Raw genomic sequence first — 26,772 nt, forward strand, 5'->3', positions numbered from 1 at the left:
GAAGCGCCGTCACGGTCTACTTGCGAATTAATTCATCATTTTCAGGTATAGGTCCTATTTTCAGTTATCGGCCGGTTCAGATACGGCTAGTAATTTAGTCGAGTGGGGAGTAGCTACTTACTACTAAACCTTTTAGTGCATAGAAAAGTCAGAAAAGTGTCCGGACTAGTACAGTTGAGCTTTGGAAATCAAGAGTTCAAGATATATCCCTTGACTAAAGAAATGCGTCCAGACAGGTCTGTTCGCGGTGGGGGAAGCCTACTCGATCCACGATCTATATATATCAGTGACTCGACCAGAAAAATCCAATGAAACGGATCTACTCGACTAAACTGTAATGTCCATACACTAAACTACTCGCCACTCGACTAAACTACTAGCCGTGTCTGAACCAGCCTTACAGTCGCCGAATAAGTAGTGTAAGTAAAACCTTAAGCATCAGCTTAAGCATTTGTTTATGAAAGTTATTGCTTATCGCTGTATCGGTATTCAGTGTCCTACGACGACGCCCGGTTTGGTACCTGGTCAGTGTGTTACTAAAAAAATGCCAGCGCTGACCATGCAGGGAGCTCGCAGTTCTGATAGAAACGTTAGGCTAGCTCAACCTCAAACTCAGGCTGCACCCGGTCAGTCTGACGTTAGCGCTGAACAACAAGTAGTTGCTCCAAATGTGTCTCGTCCTTTAAATTCTAATCCTAACACAGTTGGAGTAGATGATAATCAGGCAGCACCTACCAGTGGTCCCAGACCTGCTGTAGCGGCAGTTGCCGCGAACATACAACAGTCTGTTAATATGCAGCAATTATTTGATTTGAATGATTTGGGACAACTTAACGTTCTTGAAAATAGACTAGGTACCCTGCAGCTTTTAGATGGACTTCAACTGGGTCAAGTAACAGCGACACCAGTGCAAGGAACAAAGGAATGGCATCAATCTATCACTCCGTATATCAGAAATCACCTTGTTTATAAATTGGTTAACACAATATTTCCATGTCCTGATCCGGAAGCTATGTTGGATATAAGAGTGCATAATCTAATTGTGTATGCGAGGAAGGTTGAAGTTGATATGTATGAAATGGCTAATTCGAGATCAGAATATTATCATTTACATGCTGAAAAAATATACAAAATTCGGACAGAATTTGAGGAGAAACAACAAAACTGGAAAGAACAACAACAATTAGATTATTGCAAATATTAATTGTATATAATGCTAATGATAAGTATAGCTAAGAAATTGCGAAATTTTTAAAAATGTAATATACAGGGTGCGCCACGGAAAGCAGACGTTTTTAAAATTAATATTTTTCAGTTAATTTCTAGCGTAATTTTAATTTATTGTCACGAAATGATACATTATTACATGCCATTTTAGGCTATTTATGTATGAAAAATTATGTCACTTAAATGGTGACCATTTTGGTGAATGCAACTACTCTCTTCAACAGTTCTTCGTTTATCATTCCTAGTTGCTGGCGAATGGCATCCTTCAGTTCTCCTAATGTCCTTGGCTTTCCTTCGTAAACGCGGATATATCGAGCAATTAAAACAAAAAAATTAAAAATAAAAATAAAGATAGTAAATACTAGTAACGCGACCGTGAATAATTTTCGGCGAACAATTGTAGAGATTCTACTTTCGCGATGGAAAAAGAAAAATCAGAGCCGCGATGCTCTAGAAAATATTTTATAATACGCAGCAAACACTGACTCTACTTTCGCGTCATTCCAAATCGTACAAACGCAACTCTATTCAGGGCCAGTTCACCCTTGAAAAAATCAAAACATTGAAAGTATGTTCGTACAAACACTGACTCTACCGACCGCATTGCGCGCGGCTACAACAATTCCTGAAAGAAAAACTTAGTGAGCAGGGATGGGCTGGGTGGAAATATACAAAACAACATTCTTCTTATTGAGCGTTCGTAACGGAAATACTGTTATTAATGGCTTGTAAATGGAAATATCTATGTTCGTGAAATATATTCGACGAGCACAAATATTGTTAAATCTGAATATTGATCCTAGATTGAAATGAAATGTTTTAAATAATTGTTGATAATTATTTCAATGAATATTACATCGATAGAAAATCATTTTGTAATAAAGATAATAGACTATTGTATTAAAGCAGAGGATTTTTGTTGTTAAGATTGTAAGCATATTAAAAATTGTTGGAAATTCTATTACGACGTAATTTATAAATTATCTAATTCTTTACAATAAGCAAAGTCCAATAATTAACCATGCTTAAACAGCATGAGGTTTAATACCGTGATTCTATTTTAATTTAAACTTGCACCAAAAGCTGTATATTATAATACAATTACTACAATTTGACGATAACAGATTGTTTAAAATAATCAAAATATAATTAAATAATTGCACAAGAAAAGCAATTATCTGCAGTAGAATACAAACCGTTTCAATTTTTGTTCTAATTTTTAACAGATGCATGGAACTACTAGTTAAAATTATTCAATAAAATGAAAAATTAATTATCCTTTTTCTATTAATTGATCAAAGAAAGAAACATTCCTCTGATCTTTCCTTCGTTGACCTTGGTACCAATAATTAATTATCAAAAATGCTTACAATTAACAATGACTCAACAAAAAGAAAGTAATAATAAATATTACCAATTGATTACAATAAATCAAAATGTTACCAATTCTTTACGAAATTGTGTTTCAAACCAGTATCAATTACCACGACATCGTCTCGCATGGCATTTTTTCAATATCGAGGAAATATCTGTAACAAATAAGAAATACAAATTTATGTAAATGAAATTTAACCAACATCAATAAAGTTATGATTAACAAATGATCGAGCTTCATAATTTATGCAAAGTATTTGAATAGTAAACTGCGTGTACCTATGAACTACCCGTACAGGAGGACGCCCTCCACACGACTTATTGCTTCGACGCTCGAGAGAGCAATGGCGAGACCTTCCTTCCCATCGTAGACCGGTCGGCACTTCGGCAACGCTCGGCAATGTTCGGTATATTCTGCTATCGGCCGATACCTAAGCAAGACGAACACGTCTAAACAGGAATAATATTACGATGCTCAAGAAAAAACGTTATTAAATTAAAAACAGCAAATTCAAACATTCAATAATGTTTAGGAACTTACTGATATAAAAGAGAAAATAATTCAGATGCTGCTGTTTCATCTCATTGTACATTCACGGCAAGAGCAAAAATTTTCAACTCGTGTATTTTCAAAGAAGACGTCGAATTAATAACAAAAATTAAGAATCTAGACTTCTCTTCGACTTTTCTTTCTGTTTTTTGTACTGTTAACACTCGAAAGGCAGTTTAATTTAATATTTAATGATAATTTAATCTTACCTGTTGCAGACACGTGCCAAACGGATGAAGCTTCGAAGAGGACTTCTTTCCATATACTTTAGAAACTGTTTCATTATCTAAATTCGATATATCTTATATAAATCAGTAATTATCTGATTTATTGAAACAATTTTATTATCAAAACTAATTTGAGGTTAGATCCAAGATAAGAAAAAATGACAGTTAATCTGTCAACAGTGCCACTTGTTGCTTTATCCGGCGAAACTAAGCAGATTATTTCAACATTGTTAAATCCACCAAAAATTATTCCATCTGAAAATGGATTACCAAGGTAACTCAATAATTTTTCAATGATTATATAAGTTTCTTTTGAATTAAACTCTCACTTTATAAAGTTAAGCATGTAATAACAGGTTTTAAGAATTTGTGAATGTTTAGAGATTGGAGAGGTCTTGCACATTTATCCAACTTAGGTGGTGAGATATTACCATTATTAACTTCTCACTCAGATCCGTCTGCGTATATCTTAACAACCTGGCGACAAAAACAGAAAGATATTACAATTAAGGATTTACAAGTAGCATTAGAAGAAATTGATAGATGGGATATTGTAGACGATACATTAGAGTTGTTTGGTTTGTATTTCCAGTGTGTAATTTTTCATTAAACATTTACTTTATACTCATACTTATCTGTGTTTGTATTATAGAAAAAGATGCTATAAAATATTTAGAACAATTAGAAAGATCTCAAACATCAGCCGATGTCATTGCAAGTGATGATACAAAAATTCTTACAGTAGGTAAGTTTGTTGGAACATATAGTGTTACATTATTAGACGAAGTAATGAAATATTACCGATCATTCTGCTTTTCCAATAGATGATATTCATAGGTTCAGGCAAGGATTGGATAATCAATATTATGATGCTTTTTTATTATATGCAGATGAAGATATTAATTTTGCTACTAAAATGATAGACAAATTAGAAAGCCAATATAAGTTAAAGGTAAAGAAATAATATGAAATGTGTAAAATCAATGAAACATAAGAGAAATTATTTTTCAGCTTTGTTTGAAAGATAGAGATTTAATTGGTGGAATTACATTTGAACATGAAGCTGTAATGACATTGATATCAGAACGTTGTAATAGATTAATTGTAATAGTATCATCTAATTTTCTTGAAAGTCCAGCAAATAAATTCTTTTTAAATTATGCTCAGGCATTAGGTATTGGTAAGTTATGATAACACTATAATAGTTCTCTTTTTAATAACTATAGATTTTCGATTTTAATATTGTATTAGTATATATGTTTAATTAGATAAAGGTCAACGAAAAGTCATACCCTGTTTATATGGAAAATGTCAGTTACCGCGACAATTAAATTATATGTTTATACTGGATTATAATAGAGTAACTTTATATAATTTCTGGGAAAAATTGCGAGATTCCGTACAAATTGTAAATACTCCGAAAAGTAATACAAACTGGTACTGTATCTTCATTCAACTTATTCCTTAATATTAGGAATGCTATGCATAACTAAAAGTTCCATTCTATTTTTAGTATAACTGTAAATGAAGAACCTGTATTACTTTCTAAAAAGGAGACTACTCGTAATACTGTAGAAATAAATAGCGAATATGAAACAGAAAAGGATACAGTAAAAGACCAAGTATTAAAAGGCAATGATAAATCACCAGATGCTAAACAGGAACCAAATAATCCTGAATTAAACAAAGATAGTAATAAGACAATCAATAACTTTTTACGATGGAATTGGAAAAAGAGAGGAATTCGGAAAGCTGAACGTGATAACGAAGAATATGTGTCAATTACAAAAACAGTAAATTTGCCATCTCTTGAAAACTTAGACCCGTTAAACACATCAACAGATTTGACGGAAAAGAAGCAAAAACCAAAATTTTTAAAGAAATACGTGAAAAGAGTGCCTTTTAAACTATAAAAATTTGTTATTTATAAAAAGTATAATGTTATTAATATTAATTATTTTATCAAAGTGTAATATTAAAGTAGAGTTGTAATATATTTTGATAATGAAATGTATAAAAACATATCTACTAATAAAACGTTAATTACAGAAAAAGACAGAATCTTACAATGTGAGATTCCCGTGTCTCAATCAGTCATGGTGATTTAATTTTGTTTTAAAGTCTACATTGAAGGAAACTGCGTTACTCTTTAAAATGAAGATACATAAAATAAATTCGCGCGGTTGAAGATTCGAAAAGAAAACGGAAATGTGGTGTTGATAGGTGGCGATGTTTCGTCTGTACTCTGATTGGTCGGCGTAATCGCGCCCATGTCAGCTGTGCGGTAAAGTGTCGCCAGTCGTCCGTCGTAGACGCGGATTCGTGCAAATGGCGTCAGTGGCAGTATGAGCGAGCGTATGCAGTGTAATAACGCGTACGGGCCTCGTCCGGGCGCGGCGCCGCGCGGCCCAGCCTGACGGCGAGCGTGAGTGCGACGATATTGGTCGAGATCGAAGAAAAAAATAATTAATAAAAGGGGATCATTAATTTTATCGTCTTATTGCAACGGTGTGTACGTTTCAACGACGAGTGGTGACACGCAGTGAGAAAGAGAGGTGAGTGGCTGATTGAAAAAAATATAAAGTCGACCAGAAGAACTGTGATCTTTTACGACAAGTGCCGTGTTACGCATTCGTAATGATCGTTATTTACGAAACGAAAATATTCGATTATGTAGCAATAGTAGTAATAGTAGTAGTAGTAGTAGTAATATTTATTAGTAGTAGTTCGTGCTACGAATGCATTCTCGAACGTCCACGAATTTCTTTGAAAACGTACAACAAATCTATACACTATGCAGACTTTCGCTTGTATCGTTCAATGCGGACAGATTTTTCTGAATTTTTCTGAAGAATAACAGGCACGTGATACGATCTCTATAATAATAAAATGAAATACAACGCATTGGAACCGATTGCTTAAGCGAATCTAAAACGTAATAAGTAAATAGAATGAATAGGAACAGGATAGAATGGTACGCATAGTAGTTTCCTTGTTAGGTTTAGACAATACTCTTATGCATGACAGGTGCCATGCGTGTATCACTGCCAAATCTATCGTGACGCTTTAAAACGCTATACTTATCGCGTTCGATGGTATTTTCGCGGGGATTAACCACGTTAGTCATTTATCCTATTTCAGCGTTACTTTCTGAATACGCACGATACACGATTTTGTTATTTCGTCATTAAACGCGTTGTATCTACGGACGATGGTAGATTTTTATTTATCGTTTAACAAAGATTAGAAATTTTCTTATCGCGTTTCATGGAAATTTTTGTAATACTGTTATTCTGACAGGCTGTTTGAATATGTCGTTGTTATCGCGTAATCAAGACACGGCCATGTTTTGTCCCAGCTAAAAAACACGTTTTCTCGTGGCCACGTGCACGTGTGGGCTAAAGCGGAACGTTTTTGTTTGCGACGCGAGTTCCTAAATGCGACTCTACGATTGCATAAGAGATCGGAGGTGTGCTCATCTAAAGTCTGTTCTAACGTCGTCTAAAAATGTTAAGTTCGTTTCTATTTTGAAAAGCTCGACTCGAAACTACCCCGATACATTAGAAAATTGAAAACGATGCGTCATTTTCTCCAAACGTAGTTATAAATTTCAAATGAAAGGATTAAAATACCGATAGCATAACAATGGAGGTATACGCGCGTATTTTATGATTACGTCACGACCACGCGTCACGTCTTATCTCCTCATAGGATCGTAATATTTCTGCTTTCCTAATTTATCGATCGAGGTAACACTTTTAAAACCCGCTTCCGTTACAGAGAAATTGAAGTGATCGTATTAATAAATTATACGGGTTTTTTGAAACCAAACAAGGGAGTATAAAAACGTTGGTGAACAAATGGATAAAGCGGTTAACCTCACCGATACGGAGTGACTCCGGGGTGATAGGGCATTAACACTTTTGAGATAACAATGTCGTGGAAGTTCGTTTATTAAATATAATTGTTACAGGGAAAATTCGTTTCGATAAAAATGCTTGTGTAATATTGCAACACGATTTATTTGTGTATCTTAAAGTCACACGTGTAAATCGAAAATCGTACGAGATTGTTTCGTCGCCTAGTAAATTCTAGTGGATTTCTATTTAGTGGAATATCGTCAGCTGTTGATGGCCGGTTGATAACCCGAAAAAAATCTCCTATCCCTGAAACCGGTTGTAACGGATTAACCCAGAATTTACGATAGCGATTACAGACTGTTCGATAGCCATTAGAATGGACTCCGATTTCCGTTACACGTTTTCGTAACACGTATCTGTATGAAGGCTACATAGCGTTACAACTATCTAACATACACTATCGTCAAAAAGTTTGGGAACAAAAAGATTTAAATATAATAAATAATTTAACTGCATAATATAAAATATATACTTCACCCATATAGTAATATAGAATAAAACAGTATTAGAATTAAGCAAAAGAATACAATGTAGAATCACTCATCTCGACTTTTAAATTATTTTTTAAAACAATTCAAATGTTTCCAAACTTTTTTGCGGTAGTGTACATTGCTTATTAAATCAAATAGAGCTTTGAAATTCTCAAATTAGTATAAAAAATTAATAAACAAATTTAGTAATTAAAGTTTGTAGTATACAACTTGTTCATTAATTATACATTATGATTGATTACTAAGGTCGGAAACTTTCTAACATTAATTAAGGTCTGGTGCGAAGAAACTTAACACGTACAATAATTAACTTTCTCGTATTAAACCGATCAAAGTGTCGAGTTTAAATATAAACGACGGCGTGTTGTGTTCGTTCTTCGGAGAAGTCACTGACCACCGAGAAATTCTGGCGCGCGACAATATTTTCATGGAAACGGACTCTCCGGTCATTCAACCGAGCGTAAAGATTATTTATTATGTTCTTAATCCATCCGTCGGCTTAAAAGACGTTACACTTCAGGTGTTTTCTCTTTATATTATCTGATTATCAAAGAATTTTCTCACTCGAAGAGAAGAACAAGAACAATTTATCTATCAACGATGCGGTAGATGGGTTTGATGGGAAAATTTGAACGGAAACAAAGTTCATATTGATGAACGGGATGAGATACATTGGACAAAGAACGGTAACCTTATCAAGCTGTTCAATAAAGACGTTTGTTTTGTCTGACGAGAAGAGATCGTTCCATCAGAATCGTATTGAAATCGATAGACTTTGTATCGTAGCGATTTTGCGAAATGAGGTCGGCTAATATTAGGCTGCAAATGTGCTCGTTTTATATTGTAGCCATGTCGGATAGCAGGATCATGTTGTAGTAATGTATAGGGTTATCCAAATTGAGTGTAGCATCTTCAAATTGAAATGAAACGCAAAATATTTCATCTTTGTATGGTTACTTTATTTTAATACAAAGTCTATTTTACGATATTAATTATGAAAAACAATATTCTTCTCCGCTTCTTTTTGCGAGCATGATACGTTTGACCAAATTTGGGGAAACTTCCGAAAGGCCCCATCATCCCAGGACAACCAAACTTCGGATTTATAGTAATTGAGGGACGAGAAATCAAATGAGACCATTTTCAGAACTGGCAAATGAACCGTTCTCGAGATATACAAGGTATTCTAAAAGTGCGGAAACCCCTATTACCTCGATAAGAACGCATTTTCACGGAAAATGACTAACCTAACCTTAACCTAACCCTAACCTAGGTTAGGTTAGTCATTTTCCGTTCCTCAACTACTATAAATCCGAAGTTTGGTTCTCCTGGGGTGATGGGGCTTTCGGAATTATACCCTCGACTCCTTTTCACGGACACAGCTACAGTATGCACCCCCGTCGAGAAAATGGCTTGGGTCCATTCATAATGGTGTGGCGGCATTTCCTTTGAGTCCACTGGCGAGAGGATCACCCTGTAGTAATTATACATAGTAGTGCTAGGGGATAGTAGCAAGTAGCATAGTATAATTTATAGCTTAGTAGGCACTATGTAGACAAATAAAGACATAGTAAAATAGGTTACGTGGACGATCAAGAATGCCCGGGGAAAATCGGGACCGGAAGTTGTTACTCGACCGCAAACCACGTTCCGATACGACTGTGCTCCGCAGAGTGCCGTCGCAAGAGGGATGCAGGCCGAACTGATGTACCGAAAACCGTTGACAATGACGACGTCTCCGAGTCAGAGTTTTCATCATCTTGGTAGCGGAAAGCGAGAGAATGGTGGTAGAGACTCGAGGGAGACCATACACTCTGGTCACTTCATGGTGTCTGATTTCGAGGCGGAGGCCCAGGACGACGAGGACGAGCTCGCAGTTCCTGTGCCGGACGAAGAGGCTGCCAGGATGGCGATCATCGCCCCCATAGGACTGTTTTACGAGAAATTTGCCAGTAATTCGTCGAATGAGAAAAGTTCTCAGCAGCTCAGCATCGAGACGTCCTTGAACAAGCTGTTCCAGTGCATGTCCCTCGCTTACAGGTGAGTTTCTCTTTTCCCTCGGATTTTATTATTTTCTTAATTTAAGAAAACTCTACCTTATATATTTATTAGCCAACTTGTATCTAAGATTGAAAATCTTGAGAAGGGGGCTGAAGCATTTCGACTTTCTGTCACTTTGTACAAGACAAATGATAAGAATTATCGAAAAAATTCTTGCGCCATTGTGTTTAGTGGATCAAAATCTCAACGAATGGCCGATTTTTTTTTTTTTTTTCACTTCCGGTCTGATCGGAGTTGGCTTTAGATCGAATCTCGCTCTACTTTTACCTAGTTTTACACCTCTGTAAATCTTTATCCCCACCGTTTGTTGATAATGCTCGCTTGGAGCGTGACTCGGTGTTATCAACGATCAACGATGACTCATTAACCCTATCAAATACAAATGAAAAATACAATTTTTATAGTCTTTACTTTATCGTTACAAGAATGTTTTTAATTGAATCGATGAGGTTCCTTCCTTAGTGGCAAGCCCTCATCAGCCCCCACTTCTTCCATGGAGCGTGCCTCGACTTTATCTACCATCAGTGATGACTCTGGCATTAAAACTTTTTCATTGAATCAATCAGGTTGTTACGTAGCCAATTAAGGATCAGTAGATGATATAAAATAGTTGATTCATTTAGATATATTATAGCACTAGTAGCGTACGTGGAAGCAACTATAAGAGGAGGGTGAGAAAGCGACCGATAAATCTCAAGCAGAACAGAGAAACGAACTTTATCCCGTGATGTCGGTGAAGAGAAATGGAAGGCACGACATATTGCGCGCGGTTTGAACGTGTCCAGCGATTAAAATGTCGATACGTTTTGCAACAATAAGGGGGACAGTCTCGCAATCGGCCCCTTCGGGAGATTAGTAGGGCAACGCAGATTCCAACTGTATTTCAAACCAGACATACGTTACGTTACACCCTGTCGGCATTCCGGATGATAACGTGCGATTAAATTAATTAAGAAGAGGCCGTAGAACCAAACGACAACATCGCAATTAAGCTCGTCCTTGATGAAGCTGGAGCTGACTGCCTTCGTGGCAATTTCCGTTTTTCCACTTGGAAAGCCTTTAGAGAGGGACACTTGAAAGTTATCCTAGAATTTGTAGATTTCAATTGAACGTCTCGAAGACCGATAAGAGTAGATTCAATTTGTTTTGGTGGCTGCTCGACTTTAATTGTTGAGTAATTACATTCTTTTTTATAAGTTTCTCAATCTCGAATGATAGTAATGCGATATTAAGTTTGAAATAAATTGTAATTTATTTGTTTTATTTATTTATTTGCTAATGTAGGAATTCTTGAGATATTTGGACTACGACACCCTCTGTGCTATCCTGAAGAATCTACTGAAAGGGTATAGCCGGGTAAGGTAGGCAAAATGGCCCTTGAACCAAATTAAATTTACAATGCGTCATTCTGTACACCAATTTTCAATCCTTTATCTTAACCAGGGGGGGGGGCAAAAGAAACGCCAGATCCTGCCCTATTTATCCAATTTAATAATATTCGAAAATTCTGAAAAAATTCTGGTTTGAATTTAATTTGGTTCAAGGGCCATTTTGCCTACCTTACCCGGCTTTTCTACTTCTGCAATTAGGAATTTTTGAAATTCCTACTCCTCTTATTATTGGATCTGGAAATCTTAAGCTGAAATGAAATAAACTTAATGCTTCGAATAGAAGCGAGTATACTAAAGAAGGTAGTATTCAGAGTAATAGTTTAAAGTTTAAAAATTTTCACTGCTTCAGTGATCCACTGTTCGAGTTAATTATCATCTATTTAACATTTATTATTGATCAGCTGTTAATTATTGTATCATTACAAGTGAATCTCACATATCGTGAAAGATGAAATCTTTACATCTTGTAGAATCTGTTAGTTGAATCGTTTTCATTTGTAATTCGCTACAGTATTGAAATAAATTCAAAGGAGTCGAGTGGTCTGGCAGGCGTGTTATCACATATCGTTGGTTATAACTTATCAGATTTCATACACGATATCTCGCAACATTTGGCTGATCGAGAAGCACCTTTGCCCCCGAAACAGACACGTGCGAAAAATTCCAATGTTTCAAGGCTGTTTAAACAATTGTTCTTTTCATATTTTTTTTCTCTCGCATATCGATGACGGTAGTCAAAATTTCACATCAATATTCACGGGACGTGTTAGAAATGAAGCGTGTCCAATTAAAGTAAGTCTACAAATTACTTGTACCGAGGAAAAAGATATATTGTCATTAATTGAATCGAATTGTTCTGTTGTCTTCTACAACATTTTCTTTACCGTCGTTGATAAGCCATTTCTTGTTACTTTACTATTTTATAATGTTGGAAACACTTGTTTATTTGTTGAAAGAGAGTTATCGTCTAATTTAGAGTTAAATATTTCTTTTTCCAAAGGGTCCAAATATTTAGGAAATTTTTCTGTTTTCTTAATTAGAATACTTTCTGTAATCACCACTGTATCGCTTTGCATACATCATAAATCGTCGTGTCTTTTTAAAAAATACAGACACTATTTGTCGAAAAAACAAAAAATTCAGTAGACATAATTAATTAAAGAAATTATACACAGTGGTTAGAAAAGGTTGCAGTAAAAAAACAATGAAATGGAAAAAGAACAACAAACAATAGCCGTAGCGTATGCTTCAACGTAAACGCATTATTTTATCCGGCTATAAGATTGGATAATAAATGAAGAGATATCGTAATTCCACCGATAGCGTTCCGGCTATTATTGTTCCGCCTTCTCAACGAAAGGGTTAATCAGTTGATGATGATTTATGTCGGTACTGTAATTGGACGTGCAAACTGAAAAGGCGTGTATGTATATATTTTTATCTGACTAAGAGTAGCGATATTATTGTCATTAATGACGCAACTTGAACACACTTCTCTACCGAACATAACACGATCGTAAATTTCGTTTACGTTGAAAAACAAAAATGATAAAAGCAACACTTTTCGTTGATTCTTACTTTAATAGGATAATATTATAATTTTCATCAATATTTCAAGCGATTTGCTTCTGAATCAAATTGGATTTTCATAACTATTCGAGTTCGATTATTGTTATAAAAATTGCAAAAAGTTCATTACATAGAATTTGAAAGAATGCCTTTTCCGTATACCAACGATAATTCCACTGCGAGGTTGTATACTGTTTGCGTACGACGCGATAAATGACGTGAATCATGTTGACAATATAAGGTTTATAGTAACATTTTGTATGTTTATTCTTCGACGTCTATCATACTTCGTAATCTATCTTTTCGTAACTGTAAGACACGCCATTCCTGATGTACCGTTCCCTGTGCAAATAAGAAATGTAAGTCTTTCATTGATAACACCATAGAAATGATATCATCTATGTGTGGCTTTTGTCCTACGGTTAAGTTAAATATTATTATCTATAGGGATGAGCAACCTTTTTTTACAACGGGCCAGTTACAAATTTAAAAATGAGATGGATTCAAATTATCTCTTTATTAACAAAATAAACCTAGTACAAAAAAGTACAGAAATAAAACATTCATTAATAGAAATACTATTAAAACGGCGAAAGATTATTTAATGAGAAATTTGGCATTGCTTCTTTGGAAATGATCAATGATGTCGGCATCATTTCCAAAAATGAAATTTTTGGGGACATTGCGGGACACTGTAGGAATTTTTAAAAATCAAAATGTACAATTTATGAAATACAATCTTTTTATAGCGTTTATGAAAGTGCTGATGAATAGAAAAATTGTAAGGAACAAGCCAGACCGTTGCTCATAATAGCACTCTCATTTACACGATAATTATTCTATGTTAATTGCAATTCACCTCCGTGATAAGCGTGTATTGATTATGCACTGAGAAACCGTTACTAGCTTTTAATAATCACCTTTTTCCTTGTAAAATGTTCAATGCGTGGTACGTGTATGCATTATTAGGAATTTCAAATGAATCATTATTTATTAAAAAACATAACGTTATGCGAATAAATTAGGATTGTATATTGAATAATTGAAAACACGGTATATAAATTAGAAAATCTTCAGAAGGTGATAAGATTCGGCTATGATCTTATCCACGATCTTAGATAAAAATGATTTAAACAATCATGATTAATCAGCGATTCGAAATGATCCTGGAAAATCCAAGCTCGATAAATATTTCCTTTCAAATAGCGAATTGTTTGCTTATCACCGAATGCGATCATTGTGTACTTGAAAATTATCTGAACCATATCAAAAGCTCAGCTTGTGCATCAAGGAAAATCCTGAGTTTTCGATGAAACGAAGGAAAACTTTGCTGATGGAATGATTTGTAATGATTCATGCGAGCTTCGCTAATTCTGCGTTCGCTGCGTTCTCTCGCGACCCGCGTAACTCGAAAATATGAATCGAGCTAAATTACCGTAAAGACTGGTGTGTGTATGCGTTTGTCGCATCGTGTCTTTTATCATGCAAGGCCACTGCGTCATCGCACACATGCACATGTCACTAATGTGTATGCTCTATGAACGTATGAACTACTCAGAAAGCAAACAGATCAGCTCAGTTTTCAATAAATTTCTCAATTTCATTATTAGGATACTTGGTTAGTATTCAAATAACTTATTTCCATAAGTTTATTTAATAAGTAATGTAATTTTGTAGCATTCAGCTTTTCCACAACTGGAAAAATATGTTATCGTTTATTACACTACACAGCTTATTAGGATACTTGGTTAGTATTCAAATAACTTATTTCCATAAGTTTATTTAATAAGTAATGTAATTTTGTAGCATTCAGCTTTTCTGCAATTTCCATATTTTCCACAACTGGAAAAATATGTTATCGTTTACACAGCCAGATCTCTGTACTTACCTATCTCTCTTCTTATCTGTCCCGAATGCTGTACTGTTTGTTTATCAGTTCCCAACTATCGTTGCACGTTTCTCTCAATGAATCAGCGTATGCGTTTGTTTTTTGAAATCAGAAAAAAATAGCAGGAATTATTGTACAAATTTGCATACCATTATATCAGTGTAAACACGTTTCTACCTAAGATATAATCTTCAAACGACATATAGTTATTTTAAAAATGCTGTGGATAATAGGATAACATGTTTAATTGTTTGTATATTATATACTGTTATATTTCAAGAGATTGAGATAATGATGGTATTTTGGAATTTCTTCAGTCCCAAATTTATGCGCAAACATTTCGTTATTTATGACAACGATATGACAATGCTTACAATAAATTGCTGTACTTAACTATCCGATAAAGTAACGTGCTTTAATTATTTTCTTGAATCAAAGGGCGTTACAAAGTGAATGTAAAAGCGTGCACACTATATAACACTACTCAGACATTCAAATTTTATGTGAACCGCTTTGATACCCGACTCGCAAACGCAGCTAAATTAATTGAACTATCCTGAGCTTCTTTACGATTGCTCTAATGCTTGTCACGCTTTCAATGATTTGCGTAATTCCTTTCTTAACGCCTTATCAGTGCCGATGATGATGCTGTTTCGTGATACATTGAATATTATCGTTTATAATGCGTTGAATAAGTGTTAAACATCAACACTTTGATTGGCACAGTGAGAATGCATAATTTCATTTTGTTATTTCATTTCATTATTTGATTAAATTCAAGAGCAATCAAGCTGTTATCCTTATTACAATTAGAAACGTAATTAGAATTTCTGTCAAAGGCCAAGTTCACTAATTCATTGTACGTTACAGAGAGTCAATGACCTGATTAATTTCATGTATACATTATTATTTATTACCATATTTATCGAGGGTACATTTTTAGAATATCAGATCCATTCTATTCTCTCTCTAGTTTCTTACACATTTCTCTGTAGATACTTTTTATTTAGTTTTAAATGTTTTATCTCTTATAAGAAATGAGTTTGCAATTCAATTATCTTTGTTTTTATATCACAAGCGTATTTAATCCTATTGAGATGTTAATCTTAAGCAGTTTCCGTGCCACATCTGTTGTATAATGATTAATCCTCAAAGCTCTATAAGTATTATTTCTTCATTACACTTTGCTTTTAATACAAGGGATTAAGAACATGCAATTTCAGATATAACGAAAGAGAAAAATACTTGGTTGAAGAAAATCTTGGACAAACGATGATAATCAGCATCGTTTCTCCAAGGCATATAGGTCGTGTGACGAACAAATAATTATCAGATAACCAGATTATATTCATCGTGAAAGAGAAACAACAGCCTGTGAAAATTGAATCTGTTTTCGTAATTGGGAGAAGACTTAAAAATTTCAATTGAAAGGGGAAAGAAAAGACGTTAAGATAAGCAAGCAATTATATTGTCACAGATACTGCAAGTTCACGCTATTATTTATTATTATTGTTTTAATTGCATATTGTTATTACAAATAATATGAGAGAAAAGTGAAAACAGAATGTAAAGCAATATTGACACTGGCAAACTGAAGAGGGTACTTGATTTAAATAACTTTCGCATGGTCATCGGTGTTTCCCAATGAGAAACCGAATCCGTGGAAAATCTTAATTCGTATCCTCTGCTTATTTCATTCCATCGTTCGTTTATATTTAGAACGGTATTCGCCTGAGTCGCGCAAACACGGCTGAGTATTTGCCGTGTTTGAGTAAACACGGATCGAGACCGATTCTCTACGATGATAGTTCCGTAAAATTCTTAAAAGCCTGATAATGCGTTTTATTAAGATAATAAGCTAAGCTTTAAGCCTCGTAAACGAGCTTTTCAACCATTCAAATCCCGCTGACAATGAGCCTTTAATGACGAAAGATCTTGAATCTTAATTGCGGAAAAAGATACCGCAATAATGAATAGATTAGCTTTTGCTAACAATAAGAGTTTAATAAAAATTCAAACTTATTTACAGTAGGTATGACGTATGGGCATTTGAATTTGTTCCAGACAGAAATTGACATCGCCCAAGTGGAATCGGTTCAAAGGGATCAGGCTGAGATGGAAGGACAAGATCAGGCTAAACAACGTAATATGGAGATGCTGGCACATGCAATGTAAGAACAGTTATACTCTCTATAGAAAACTGTGGATGAATTTTATTTACCATTTAGGAATTATAGTAACGATAGGGTGGAATGTCCTTCGCTGATTGAAATTATTAAACGTAATTATCATGTTAAATGTTGATTACAGAAGGCGATTAATAACAAGTCAAAATAGTAGACAAATCTTTCTCTAAGAGCATCAATAGCTCATTCATAAAATTTTACCGATGTATTTGTGATTATTATACAACACACTAGAAGGTTTAATGAAATCTCTACCGTGTTTATATTTCATTTATAATAACTTTCATTCATTCAGCAGGATTATTCAAACACATATGTAATCTCTTGTAACCGTTTCAAGCGATTCCAGTAACCGGAAGTAGTACGCGAAGCACAAGGCACGTTGACTGTACAGATTTTTCTGAGCATTACGAATCGTTTCGTACGATAACCCGGAGCAACATTGATAACGTCGCGCCTACTTTTTATTCTTTTTTCCATTCCTCTTTTTTTTTACTCCGGATGAGTTGTCACAGTTCGAGGGTCAATTGATAAACAGACGTCGCTGAAAGAGGAAGGCGCTTTTTGAAACGGTGGACAATCTTATTTTTTATTGTTATTGTAAAATTAAACGTGGATATTTTAATCGTTTGAACTCGGGGGTGGGTCACATTGGTTCAACTTATTTTTACACTTCAGTAAATACAAATCTTATCGAATACTCTTTTTTCATTGTTTCCAGTCAAATTTACAATTCTAAATTTGTAATCTTTGTTATATTAATTAATGTAAAATATTTAGCGTAGAAACAGAAAGATTAATTGTTATTTACCAAGTTGATAGATTGCCGGAGCGAGTCAATTTGACTCATTTACGATTTTATTGCTATATACAATATAGAAAAATTTAAATAATTTTTTTTTAAACATATGTTGGTTTTTAATAGAATTATGAAATGTATACAAATACTAATTCCTTCCCCTCTCACTTCTTAATTCAAAAAATCCATATGTGCTATACCTATTTTGAAGGATCTATTTGTCCGGCAGTCTAGTGTTAAACACCGGCGATTGAGTACGCGATATCGCGTGATCAAAAGGGATCGAAAAGGGGGTAGTGAAAATGCTTTCGAACTAAAGGCAAGTTTTACAATCGAGAAACAAATTTAACGAGATAGAGTGTAATCTAAAGCCAAATTAAATTGATTCAAGATATCCAGCCGCGAAAATAAAGCGATACGCGGCAGATAGACGACTCGCGATTCGACGAGATAAAGAAATATCTTGCACGTGACACGGCAGTGACAAAGAATCCCCGCCAACGGGGATCTTCACACCTCGTCTTTCTATAAGTTTTCCAACAAAATTGTCGATTCAGTTCCGCGAACACTCTCGTTCTAAGTCCACGAAATTTTACCGGGTCGTTATAATTCTACGTACTTTTATTAATTTTCTCTTCTGCTCTGTTTCCATCGTCATTTTGTTATTATTATTCTTATCATTTAGTTAAAGCGGTGACTTTGAATCCAGAGAAAATCGAGGTAAACTTAGAAATTGATTGTTCACTAAAGAAATTCTCTAATAAACAATGAGGCTTAATTGACCGATCGAAGTTAGGATAAAAATACAATTCCTCTTCGCTTTGTATACTTAAGTGTCCCACGTGTGGACTAAACAATCAAAGGGTTAAGAGGAATTAAGTCGATGTCTTTGAGGTTCCATTCTGTCGGTCAATTACTTATCAAACTATTAATAAATCCTCTATTATTAGTCTCAGCTTGAATTTTTCATTCCAAACAAACTGCTTGATGATATTTAAATAACGATTTTCTTTTAACCCTTTCAGCCCTGTTAAGCGAAAGTTTTACTTTCCACGTGATTGATTAATGAAATTGAGGTGAAAATGACACTCGATCTCGATTTTCTCTAAAAAGAGACAAGGAAGGTGGTAGCGTAAGGTAGAAGAGAGCAGAAGAGCATTGGTGAATAAGAGAAAGATATCGGAGTGAATTTGAAAATCGAACGTTCAGGAAGAGTTTCGTTCGCAATTCGAGACGGGACTTTGTATCCACCGTCACTGATTGCGAGAAAGTATTTCGCGACTGCGATACAAAATGCGTCGACGCAAAATAGGCATCGGGACGTCCGCGTCTCTACTCCCTTCTACCGATCGTATCGATCACGGTCTTCAATCGAAAGGGAGTTAACTAATCCAAGGAAAATATTTAGGGTATATATATTTTAAAGAGTTCAAGATTAAAATATATGGTAATGTCTAAAAATTTCTAAGTTCATTAATTTTTAATCTTTTTAAAATTGAATACCTTCGAATATCATATGTTAAAATATGTCAATCGATTTATGCCGCTCCCTGAATACCACTCCACATTTGCATAAATGAAATCACCTATCGTGCTTCGTATTTGCGAATTTCCTGGTTGCTCGAGGAGGTCAACCTCTTTGTTAGCTAAAAAAACACGTTGCATCCACTTTTAGAACGACGTTTGCATCGTGGTTCCTTTGTACCAGTGCACATTGTATCAATTCCCCGATGAGAACTTATTTTTACTTCTGATTTAATGATTTATTTTCTTCATTTTCAGTTATACTGAAGCAGAACACGCTGGTGTGCCAGTTCGCATCACCGTTGGATGTTGATACTCATAACAAACCCGAGGTACGTACGATTGCTGAGTGATAACTAATCGATGGTTTATTAATAATTTATTTTAAAAAATCAATCGTTAAAACCGTTACGTTCCGTCATAAGGAACGTTATTCAAGCGTAAATCAACTTTCTTATCAGGCGGTGGTCTTAGAAGGCAAATACTGGAAGCGAAAACTTGCTGCGGTTACTGCGGAATACAAGAAATGGCGTATGTTCTACCGGAACAAGATCCTTGGCTGGACGAACAAGGATGGCAGCGAGATGGTACTTATTTTATTTTAGTATGGTCAAATAAACAGGAGGCTGTTTAAGTTAATACTTTGACTGTCACGATATCCATATGTTATTGTTTAAGTCACTCAATGTTATGTAGTGGATTCGGTGGTATAGAATCTGTAGCATTTAATAGCAGAAACCATCGTCGTTTCAGATGGAATCGATGGATGTGTTAGATTGGGACACCGGATTGGGAAACTCGGGCAACTATGGAGCAGGTACAGGCAACATACACGGAGGGACCACTGGGACTCCAGGAGGAGAGAGTATGATGGTTGATGAGGATTACATGGAGCTTATGACTGATACGTTATTTTCAACAATCAGTTCGAATCAACCAATATACTTTCCCGATCCCAGAGAAATTGGTAACTCATTAATTCAAGTAGCTGTGTAGGAGACACCACGACAAATTGTACCAAAGAAAAAAAAGAGAAGAAATTGAACAACCCAAAAGAGCATGAAATATAAAATATCATATTTCAATTAATATTATCTATAATTGCAGCGCGAGGAGCTAGTCTGGCGGATTTTATACAACCCAGTCTTGGACCTCTCCAGCCGAATTTAGACGATTTTATGGACACCCTCGAGCCACTGCAAGGTACAAAATCAAGCTTTATGTCTACGATTAAAAGATAATAATGAAATGCAACGTGTTTTAGAATTTCTAAATTCGAAGTTACCACCTGTACCCGAAGAGGACGATATGTTTCGAAACGGTAGCTTGAACGCGAACTATCCTGATCTCGACCTGATGACGCCTATGAATCAAATGAACGAGCTAAGCCAAGAATCGGCAGTGAAGAACGATCAAGCTTCGCAACAGCAAGCGTTAACTCGGGACGAGCATTCGGGCACTATACAAAATCTTCAGTATACCGCCAAGATATATACTCAATCTCAACCGGAGCCAAATGCGTTCAGGAATAACATGTGAGTCTTAGTTCTTGAGTGATTTGTCATTCGGTGAATGTCATGTTTCAATCGCTACGTGTACGTTTCAGAGCTCTTGGCGAGAATTATAATACTATACAACAAAGCTATGAACCACCTCCAACGAGTCAACCTATCAGGGAAAAGAGTCGACCAAGTAGGATCTCTTCGAGAACTAGCCGAGTGATTCAACAAGCTCAACAACAACAGAATACGTATCAAAGAACAACGCATCAGCAGAATTCTGCTTACCCTCAGAGTTCTCAACAGTCTTATGCTATGGAGATACAAACCGTTCAACTGACACCTGTTCAGAATCAAATGCAATTGGCAGGGTTAAATGACCAATCTGTACACGCTAATCAAATATCACCTATCACTGGCCACGTTCAGAACTTGGTAACTGTACAACAAAATTTTGGTCAGACAAATTCCACGGTGTCTACTCAGCACAGAGCTATCAGACCTTTGCCACCGGTCGCACCTGTGTCCACCAAGCCTTACAAAGTCGTTCAACCGCAACAGTGTTACAAATTCTCCTCTCTTCCGCAGAGCTTTAATGCGCAGCAATGTAAATTCAATGCGAATAATTTCAAGGTATATTACATGACGTGTGATGAAGAAGTTATTTCATAGTTTGAATAATGTATTAACGTTGGAAACTGCGATTAGCTGCGGAATCAGATTGTCATGTGTTTTTTCTTTACAGACACACCCACCACAACAGGTGGTATCGGTTTCCGCGGAGCGACCATCGCAATCGCCGATACTGTTACAGTGCAGATCCTCGGGTTTGGATCTCAGCACACCGACAACTGTACAACCTACAAAATTGTTACCGCAACCTGGTGTATCGAATTCGGAGAAAGAGGAAGTTTTCGCTGTGCCCAAGGTTCATATTTGTCTCATACGTTATACGAATGATGTTTGTCTTTTTTTTTTTCTTTTCTTCGTGTAATTGTGTTTTATATTTTGTTCTTTAGTATCAGATGAAAACGAGAAATAGATCTCGAAGTAGTTCATCGTTAACTGCTCCACGAATGCATCCACCTCCATTAGTATCAGCGGCGAGCGATCCCGCTCTAAATCTAAATAACAATGTTTTGCTCGCACAGTTACTCACGAATAGTATGTATTACAAGAAACGTAATATAACTTTTCCTATTTTCATAATTGTTTCGGCAACTGATTATTGAGAAATCAAAAACCTGGTATTATTTTTCATCGATAAAGAATATTATGAGAGCTTCAATATCGTTACATAGACACATCTGGTGTACATACAATGAATATGCCGGCTGATAATATAATGCCGACAGTGAACCAAACAGCCGCTACAATGAAACACATCTTACCAATGCTTCCACCTTCAGCTTCGCCCACGCAGGTGACGACCGCCCAGCATATTACAACTCCGGTCACTGTTCAGTCGATGCAAACATCACCGATGCAAGTGCAATCACCTCAGCAACAGGTATAAATTTCATTCCACCTTGACTGTGTGGAATCCTTGAAAATTATTATTCAGTGTTCGATTCATCGTGACTTTATAAAATGAAATATTTATCTCTTAGATTATATAACATTGACGATAATAAAACATTTGTCTTATGTAATGTATAACACGTTAACTGTATATCGCATTATTAGGCTATGCAACAGTCCACTTGCAGCCAGCAAATATTATTAAGTACAAACGCTCAGTCACACCAGCAACAAAATAGTCCTGGATCACCGAAGGACAGTACAAACGCGCACAGCCCCCAGGCGTTAAGTTTAAGTCCTTTGCATAGTCCAATGAGCATAGGAAGTCCAATGTCACCAAGTCGAGGGTACATAAAGGGTGAAACTGAACGAGCACAGTACAAAGAGCAGAGAAGAGTGGGGCATACTCACGCGGAACAAAAGCGTAGATATAACATTAAGAATGGATTCGACATGTTGCACAGTTTGATACCGCAGCTCAGTCAGAATCCAAACACGAAGTTGAGCAAAGCCGCGATGTTGCAGAAGGGGGCGGATTATATCAGGCAGTTGAGGGCGGAGAGAAATCAGTTGAAAGAGGAGATGGATAGCTTGAGAAGCCAAATCGAGTGCCTTAATACGTCGATTAGGTAATGGCAGTCAGAAATAAATAAAATAAAGATAAATGATTTTTGAAAAAAAGTTAATTTAAGATACTCTCTTACAGTAATTGTCAATCTATGCTTCCTGCAACGGGTGCTCCAATTTCTAGACACAGGACTAGTAAGATGAAGGAGATGTTCGACGAGTACGTACGTACTCGTACACGAGAAAATTGGAAATTTTGGATTGTATCCTTTTTTTTTATATAAATCTCATTTGATGATTGATTGAGTATATAATATTGTAGTTTCCTTATAAAATCATTAGTTCAGTATATTACTTGAGCCTTTGATGATTTCCTTCAATACGTCAGTGTCAACCGCGAGCATCGAAGATTTATACAGAAGTACAATGTTGTGGGTGGAGCAGCATTGCTCGCTTGTCGATCTCAGACCAGGTTTGCACTCAAAAACAAAGAATATACTAAATTCTGTCCCAAATCTCTGAAGCTTAACACGTTGACTGCCCTGAAGTTGATCGGCATAATTTTTCTTGAAATAAATAATTATAACTTATTTTATTATTTTTAATTAAATTATAGGTGAATTGTTTATAATCAAAGCATTCTTTTGATTGGTTTTCAGTAAATAACAGCTGGCATCAAGAATCCTATTAATAGTCTTCCAACCAATAAGGTATTAATACCCTTCATAATCCATATTACTATGATAGCCAACGTGTTAAGTATTTGTCTTTATTATAATAGTATAAAAATGGTGATAGATAGTATTCTTCCAGTGGACAACAACTACAATATTTAAATAGGGTATGTGTATTTTTTAATGTTCTTATTATTTTCACATTTACATTTCAGCCGTTCTGAACTCCCTCAGATATCTGTGTACTGCCACTGATATTCTATCAGATCCTGGTCGTCTACCTGAAGAAGCACTCGCAGCAGTCAATCGTACGGAACGGCGACGATCAACGCAATGACCAATTTATATTATGCAAATTCGACGGCGAAACGTAATTTGCATGTACGTTTAAGATTTAGTCGCATACCAGCAGAATAAAAGCAGTTACCGTAGCCATAAGCCAGTTTTAGAAGAAACCGCGTGAAAATTCTGATGACAATTTCTCTTTTTCCTTTGGTTCATAGTAGATTTTCTCCAGGTTTCCTTACGCAACGATCCTGGTTAAAGATAAAAGTGCAATTTTTCCTTGTCTCATTTTTTTCGAAATTGTGATTAAAAGATAGGATGATTGAGGATTATTAATTGTATAAAGAGCACGTGGAAATGTACATGAATTTAATTGCAAATGATTTACAAAATGTGTATAGACTGTTACAGATTTGGAACATATTGAGATTTGAACATGTTTTTTTTTTATGTCTGTTATCGCAGTTATGTTTGTATCAGATATTAACAAAGCAAAGGTACATTTATATTTATTAGGTAATTATGTCGCATCACGTATTTACTTTCATCCAGCGCTAAGAAAAATTATATTTCATGTTCGGATTGCGATAACATTTTTATGATAAATTGTGTTTTCGTTGACTCATTTAACTCGTTATAATACTTGCCTATATATTTTGGTAATGTTTAAGGAAACAATGATGAAAAATATATAGAGCAAACCATTCCATTATATTTTTACTATGCTTGTTTTCGACTTAGTACCATATTTTTGGCAGTACTACTAAAAAATTAACGTTTTATCTGTTGCTCTATAAGAAAATGGAATTAATGTTTTTGAAATTGTTCTTTTTTTTTGTAGATAACATTTCTTTCTATCTTTAAGATAAAAATATATTGTGGACACATACGTTGTGTGTTATCGATATATTTTTATGATAATTGAAATACAAGTAATTTTTTTTAATCGTTTAGTTTTGGAAAATGAATGAATAAAGAATTGTTAACGAAAAATTAGCGCTAAGTTATATAAACCTTTTTACACCTCGGGGAAATACATGTAGGAGTACCTAGGTGAAATCGGTATCATAAAATTCTATTACGAAAGACTGGAATCAGAAGTTTAAAATCTATGAAATTATGCCTTTTACTATTATAGGTGCAATTAAATTTAACAATTGAAGATTATACATTTTTATCAATACCGACCGTGTATGTACACTATATTGAATACATAGTTGTTGATACTTGCATAGTAGAATGAAGAATTTATATTTGCATATAATTGAACTACGTACGAGATGAAAAATGGGTTGCTCAGAAATTATAAGTATACATAATATACTAATAATGTTATGAAATGTGAAGTTTTTATTGCGAAATTTCATGTGATAATGTACAAATCATTTATAAAATTTAAATATTAGCTTAAGCCATGAAAGACTTCTGCGTATTGTAATGTTATTATTGTCATTAAATATTAATTGTATATAACAAAATGTTATGTAGTGTGAGTGATGTATAGTTTTTCAAAAGCTTAACCTGCTTCTTTCAATGATCACAAAACATAAAATTTACTTAATTTGATTTTTACAATATACAGACGTCTTTTATTTGAAATTTACATTGTGTACTCATAAGTCATAAAAAATATAAAGAATCAATGATGGGATGTTGTTTTTGTACAATATGTATCATATAATCACATAAACATTCATGTACTGTTAAATGTTTACTTCCATAAAAAAAAATTTTAATTCCATTTTTTTTTTCTCTTTCCTATATTATTTCGTATTTATAATTTTTTGTTACTTTTATATTTGACTTAAGAAAAGGAAATATGATCATATTTACAATTTTTTGTATTATCCTAATGGACATCAATGTGATGCCCATTATGAAATTCATTTAAATTTATATAACTAGTCAATTAAAAAACTAATAATAATTTACTTCGATTAATTGTACAAAAACAAATAAATTAGCTTATTTTTAAGGCTGAAAGTCAATACATTAATTAAGAAATATAAAAATTTATACTATTGATAGCCAAGTTGAACACTTGTTACAAACTAAGTATAAACATGTGTTATTTTCAGGAACTGATAGAAAACCAGGTGGTTCTCTACATATCTCAGAATGAGTATTTGCAGTTTTCTTTATAACATATCCTAGATCTTTTAAGGTGATACTACCATTCAATGTGAAGTCACAGGATGTACAAGTTATATGATTTTCTTTTTGAATGAGATTAGATGTCTGACATATAGGACAAATGACTTCACCTTCTGTATCTGCAATTAATGCTAATGACTCCATTTCTTCCTGTGACATTTTTTCATACTCTTCTAATATCCATTGTTCTGTAAGTAATAATCCACATAACATTTTTCAAACTTTCTGTTGGAGTAAATTTACCTTCTTCATTAAGTATTTCAGTTTCAAGCTCCATTGCTTCTTCAGTATTAAGTGGTTCACTGGTTATAGGAGAGAAAGGATTCAGAGTTGGATCTAAATCCGTGGTAACGAGATCGTTTAACTCTTTACGCACAATTTCGGATAAGGTATCTTGAACTTCTTCCAAACTTGTTTCCAAACCAAATCTACCGTTGTTAAATAATTGTCTTCGTTTCTCGCGCATTCTTTGTCGACATCTCTGAAATTCATTTTGATTACACAAATTAGGCGCATATAATACTGAATCACATTGGAAAGTTTTGAAAATTCGAAAATAGTGTTCGAGAGCTAACCTCTCTGAAGACTTCTTGAAACTTTGGCGATCCTTCCTTGATCTTTTTAGCAGCATTTTTGCTTTTCAATTTGGCAGTCATAGTAGGACTTAAAGTTATGTTTTCCATATCTTTTGTACACTTAAACATTTTTTAATTTATAGGAAAAGCAATAAAAGGCACTTGAAGAAAACACTTGGCGGTAAAAGTTCCGTGTTGTTTCGCTTGAATTCACTGCGCATGCGCAATAGATTTGAAGTTCAAATCAATTTTTGTTCGTATAGAATATTTTTAACAATATGTATTGGGGA

General features: G+C 34.8%; 4 protein-coding genes across 10 annotated transcripts; 3 read left to right on the forward strand and 1 right to left on the reverse strand.

Moving 5' to 3' along the window:
- The first annotated feature begins 175 nt into the window (after positions 1-175).
- LOC114873221 (myeloid differentiation primary response protein MyD88) lies at positions 176-5,419 on the forward strand. 2 transcript variants are annotated; one of them, XM_029181308.2, is made up of 8 exons: positions 176-419; positions 3,370-3,652; positions 3,760-3,956; positions 4,031-4,123; positions 4,203-4,330; positions 4,390-4,558; positions 4,647-4,815; positions 4,892-5,418. In XM_029181308.2, the coding sequence occupies exons 2-8, from the start codon at positions 3,537-3,539 to the stop codon at positions 5,289-5,291; spliced, it is 1,272 nt and encodes a 423-aa protein (XP_029037141.1). In that variant the 5' UTR covers positions 176-419; positions 3,370-3,536; the 3' UTR covers positions 5,292-5,418. The 2 variants fall into 2 exon arrangements, with proteins under 2 accessions (XP_029037141.1, XP_029037142.1); XM_029181309.2 differs by lacking the exon at positions 176-419 and having other exon boundaries at positions 3,569-3,652; positions 3,743-3,956; positions 4,892-5,419.
- On the forward strand, positions 413-2,831 carry LOC114873222 (histone acetyltransferase p300-like). Its single transcript, XM_029181310.2, has one exon. The coding sequence runs from the start codon at positions 458-460 to the stop codon at positions 1,202-1,204; it is 747 nt and encodes a 248-aa protein (XP_029037143.2). The 5' UTR covers positions 413-457; the 3' UTR covers positions 1,205-2,831.
- A 265-nt stretch (positions 5,420-5,684) lies between the features above and the next one.
- Positions 5,685-25,494, forward strand: LOC114873184 (carbohydrate-responsive element-binding protein). Of its 6 annotated transcripts, XM_029181238.2 has the most exons (17): positions 5,685-5,933; positions 9,462-9,829; positions 16,763-16,869; positions 19,466-19,539; positions 19,669-19,794; positions 19,943-20,174; positions 20,315-20,410; positions 20,472-20,742; positions 20,814-21,339; positions 21,452-21,634; positions 21,726-21,870; positions 22,008-22,216; positions 22,393-22,856; positions 22,934-23,057; positions 23,137-23,266; positions 23,454-23,504; positions 23,684-23,776. In XM_029181238.2, the coding sequence occupies exons 2-16, from the start codon at positions 9,480-9,482 to the stop codon at positions 23,483-23,485; spliced, it is 3,069 nt and encodes a 1,022-aa protein (XP_029037071.1). In that variant the 5' UTR covers positions 5,685-5,933; positions 9,462-9,479; the 3' UTR covers positions 23,486-23,504; positions 23,684-23,776. The 6 variants fall into 6 exon arrangements, with proteins under 6 accessions (XP_029037071.1, XP_029037069.1, XP_029037070.1 ...); XM_029181236.2 differs by lacking the exon at positions 23,454-23,504 and having other exon boundaries at positions 23,684-25,494; XM_029181237.2 differs by lacking the exon at positions 23,454-23,504 and having other exon boundaries at positions 5,686-5,933; positions 19,961-20,174; positions 23,684-25,494.
- LOC114873188 (RPA-interacting protein-like) lies at positions 25,075-26,611 on the reverse strand. The gene is made up of 3 exons (XM_029181251.2): positions 26,483-26,611; positions 26,151-26,388; positions 25,075-26,095 (listed from the first exon to the last, which is right to left on the reverse strand). The coding sequence occupies exons 1-3, from the start codon at positions 26,609-26,611 to the stop codon at positions 25,767-25,769; spliced, it is 696 nt and encodes a 231-aa protein (XP_029037084.1). The 3' UTR covers positions 25,075-25,766.
- Positions 26,612-26,772: the final 161 nt, after the last annotated feature.

This window comes from Osmia bicornis, chromosome 12 (genome assembly GCF_907164935.1).
Source record: "Osmia bicornis bicornis chromosome 12, iOsmBic2.1, whole genome shotgun sequence".
Taxonomy (NCBI): domain Eukaryota; kingdom Metazoa; phylum Arthropoda; class Insecta; order Hymenoptera; family Megachilidae; genus Osmia; species Osmia bicornis.

What these genes read in the sequence shown, in the direction of transcription:
- LOC114873184 (XM_029181236.2), top strand. Translation starts at nt 9,480, where the DNA reads ATGCAGGCCGAACTGATGTACCGAAAACCGTTGACAATGACGACGTCT. An exon ending in TGCAATCACCTCAGCAACAG is followed by an intron (nt 22,217 to 22,392) that starts GTATAAATTTCA and finishes TCGCATTATTAG; the next exon opens with GCTATGCAACAGTCCACTTG. An exon ending in GCTTGTCGATCTCAGACCAG is followed by an intron (nt 23,267 to 23,683) that starts GTTTGCACTCAA and finishes TTTACATTTCAG; the next exon opens with CCGTTCTGAACTCCCTCAGA.
- LOC114873221 (XM_029181308.2), top strand. Translation starts at nt 3,537, where the DNA reads ATGACAGTTAATCTGTCAACAGTGCCACTTGTTGCTTTATCCGGCGAA. An exon ending in TACAAAAATTCTTACAGTAG is followed by an intron (nt 4,124 to 4,202) that starts GTAAGTTTGTTG and finishes CTTTTCCAATAG; the next exon opens with ATGATATTCATAGGTTCAGG. An exon ending in TGCTCAGGCATTAGGTATTG is followed by an intron (nt 4,559 to 4,646) that starts GTAAGTTATGAT and finishes ATGTTTAATTAG; the next exon opens with ATAAAGGTCAACGAAAAGTC.
- LOC114873188 (XM_029181251.2), bottom strand. Translation starts at nt 26,611, where the DNA reads ATGTTTAAGTGTACAAAAGATATGGAAAACATAACTTTAAGTCCTACT. An exon ending in TTCAAGAAGTCTTCAGAGAG is followed by an intron (nt 26,389 to 26,482) that starts GTTAGCTCTCGA and finishes AATGAATTTCAG; the next exon opens with AGATGTCGACAAAGAATGCG. An exon ending in TGAAATACTTAATGAAGAAG is followed by an intron (nt 26,096 to 26,150) that starts GTAAATTTACTC and finishes TATTACTTACAG; the next exon opens with AACAATGGATATTAGAAGAG.
- LOC114873222 (XM_029181310.2), top strand. Translation starts at nt 458, where the DNA reads ATGAAAGTTATTGCTTATCGCTGTATCGGTATTCAGTGTCCTACGACG.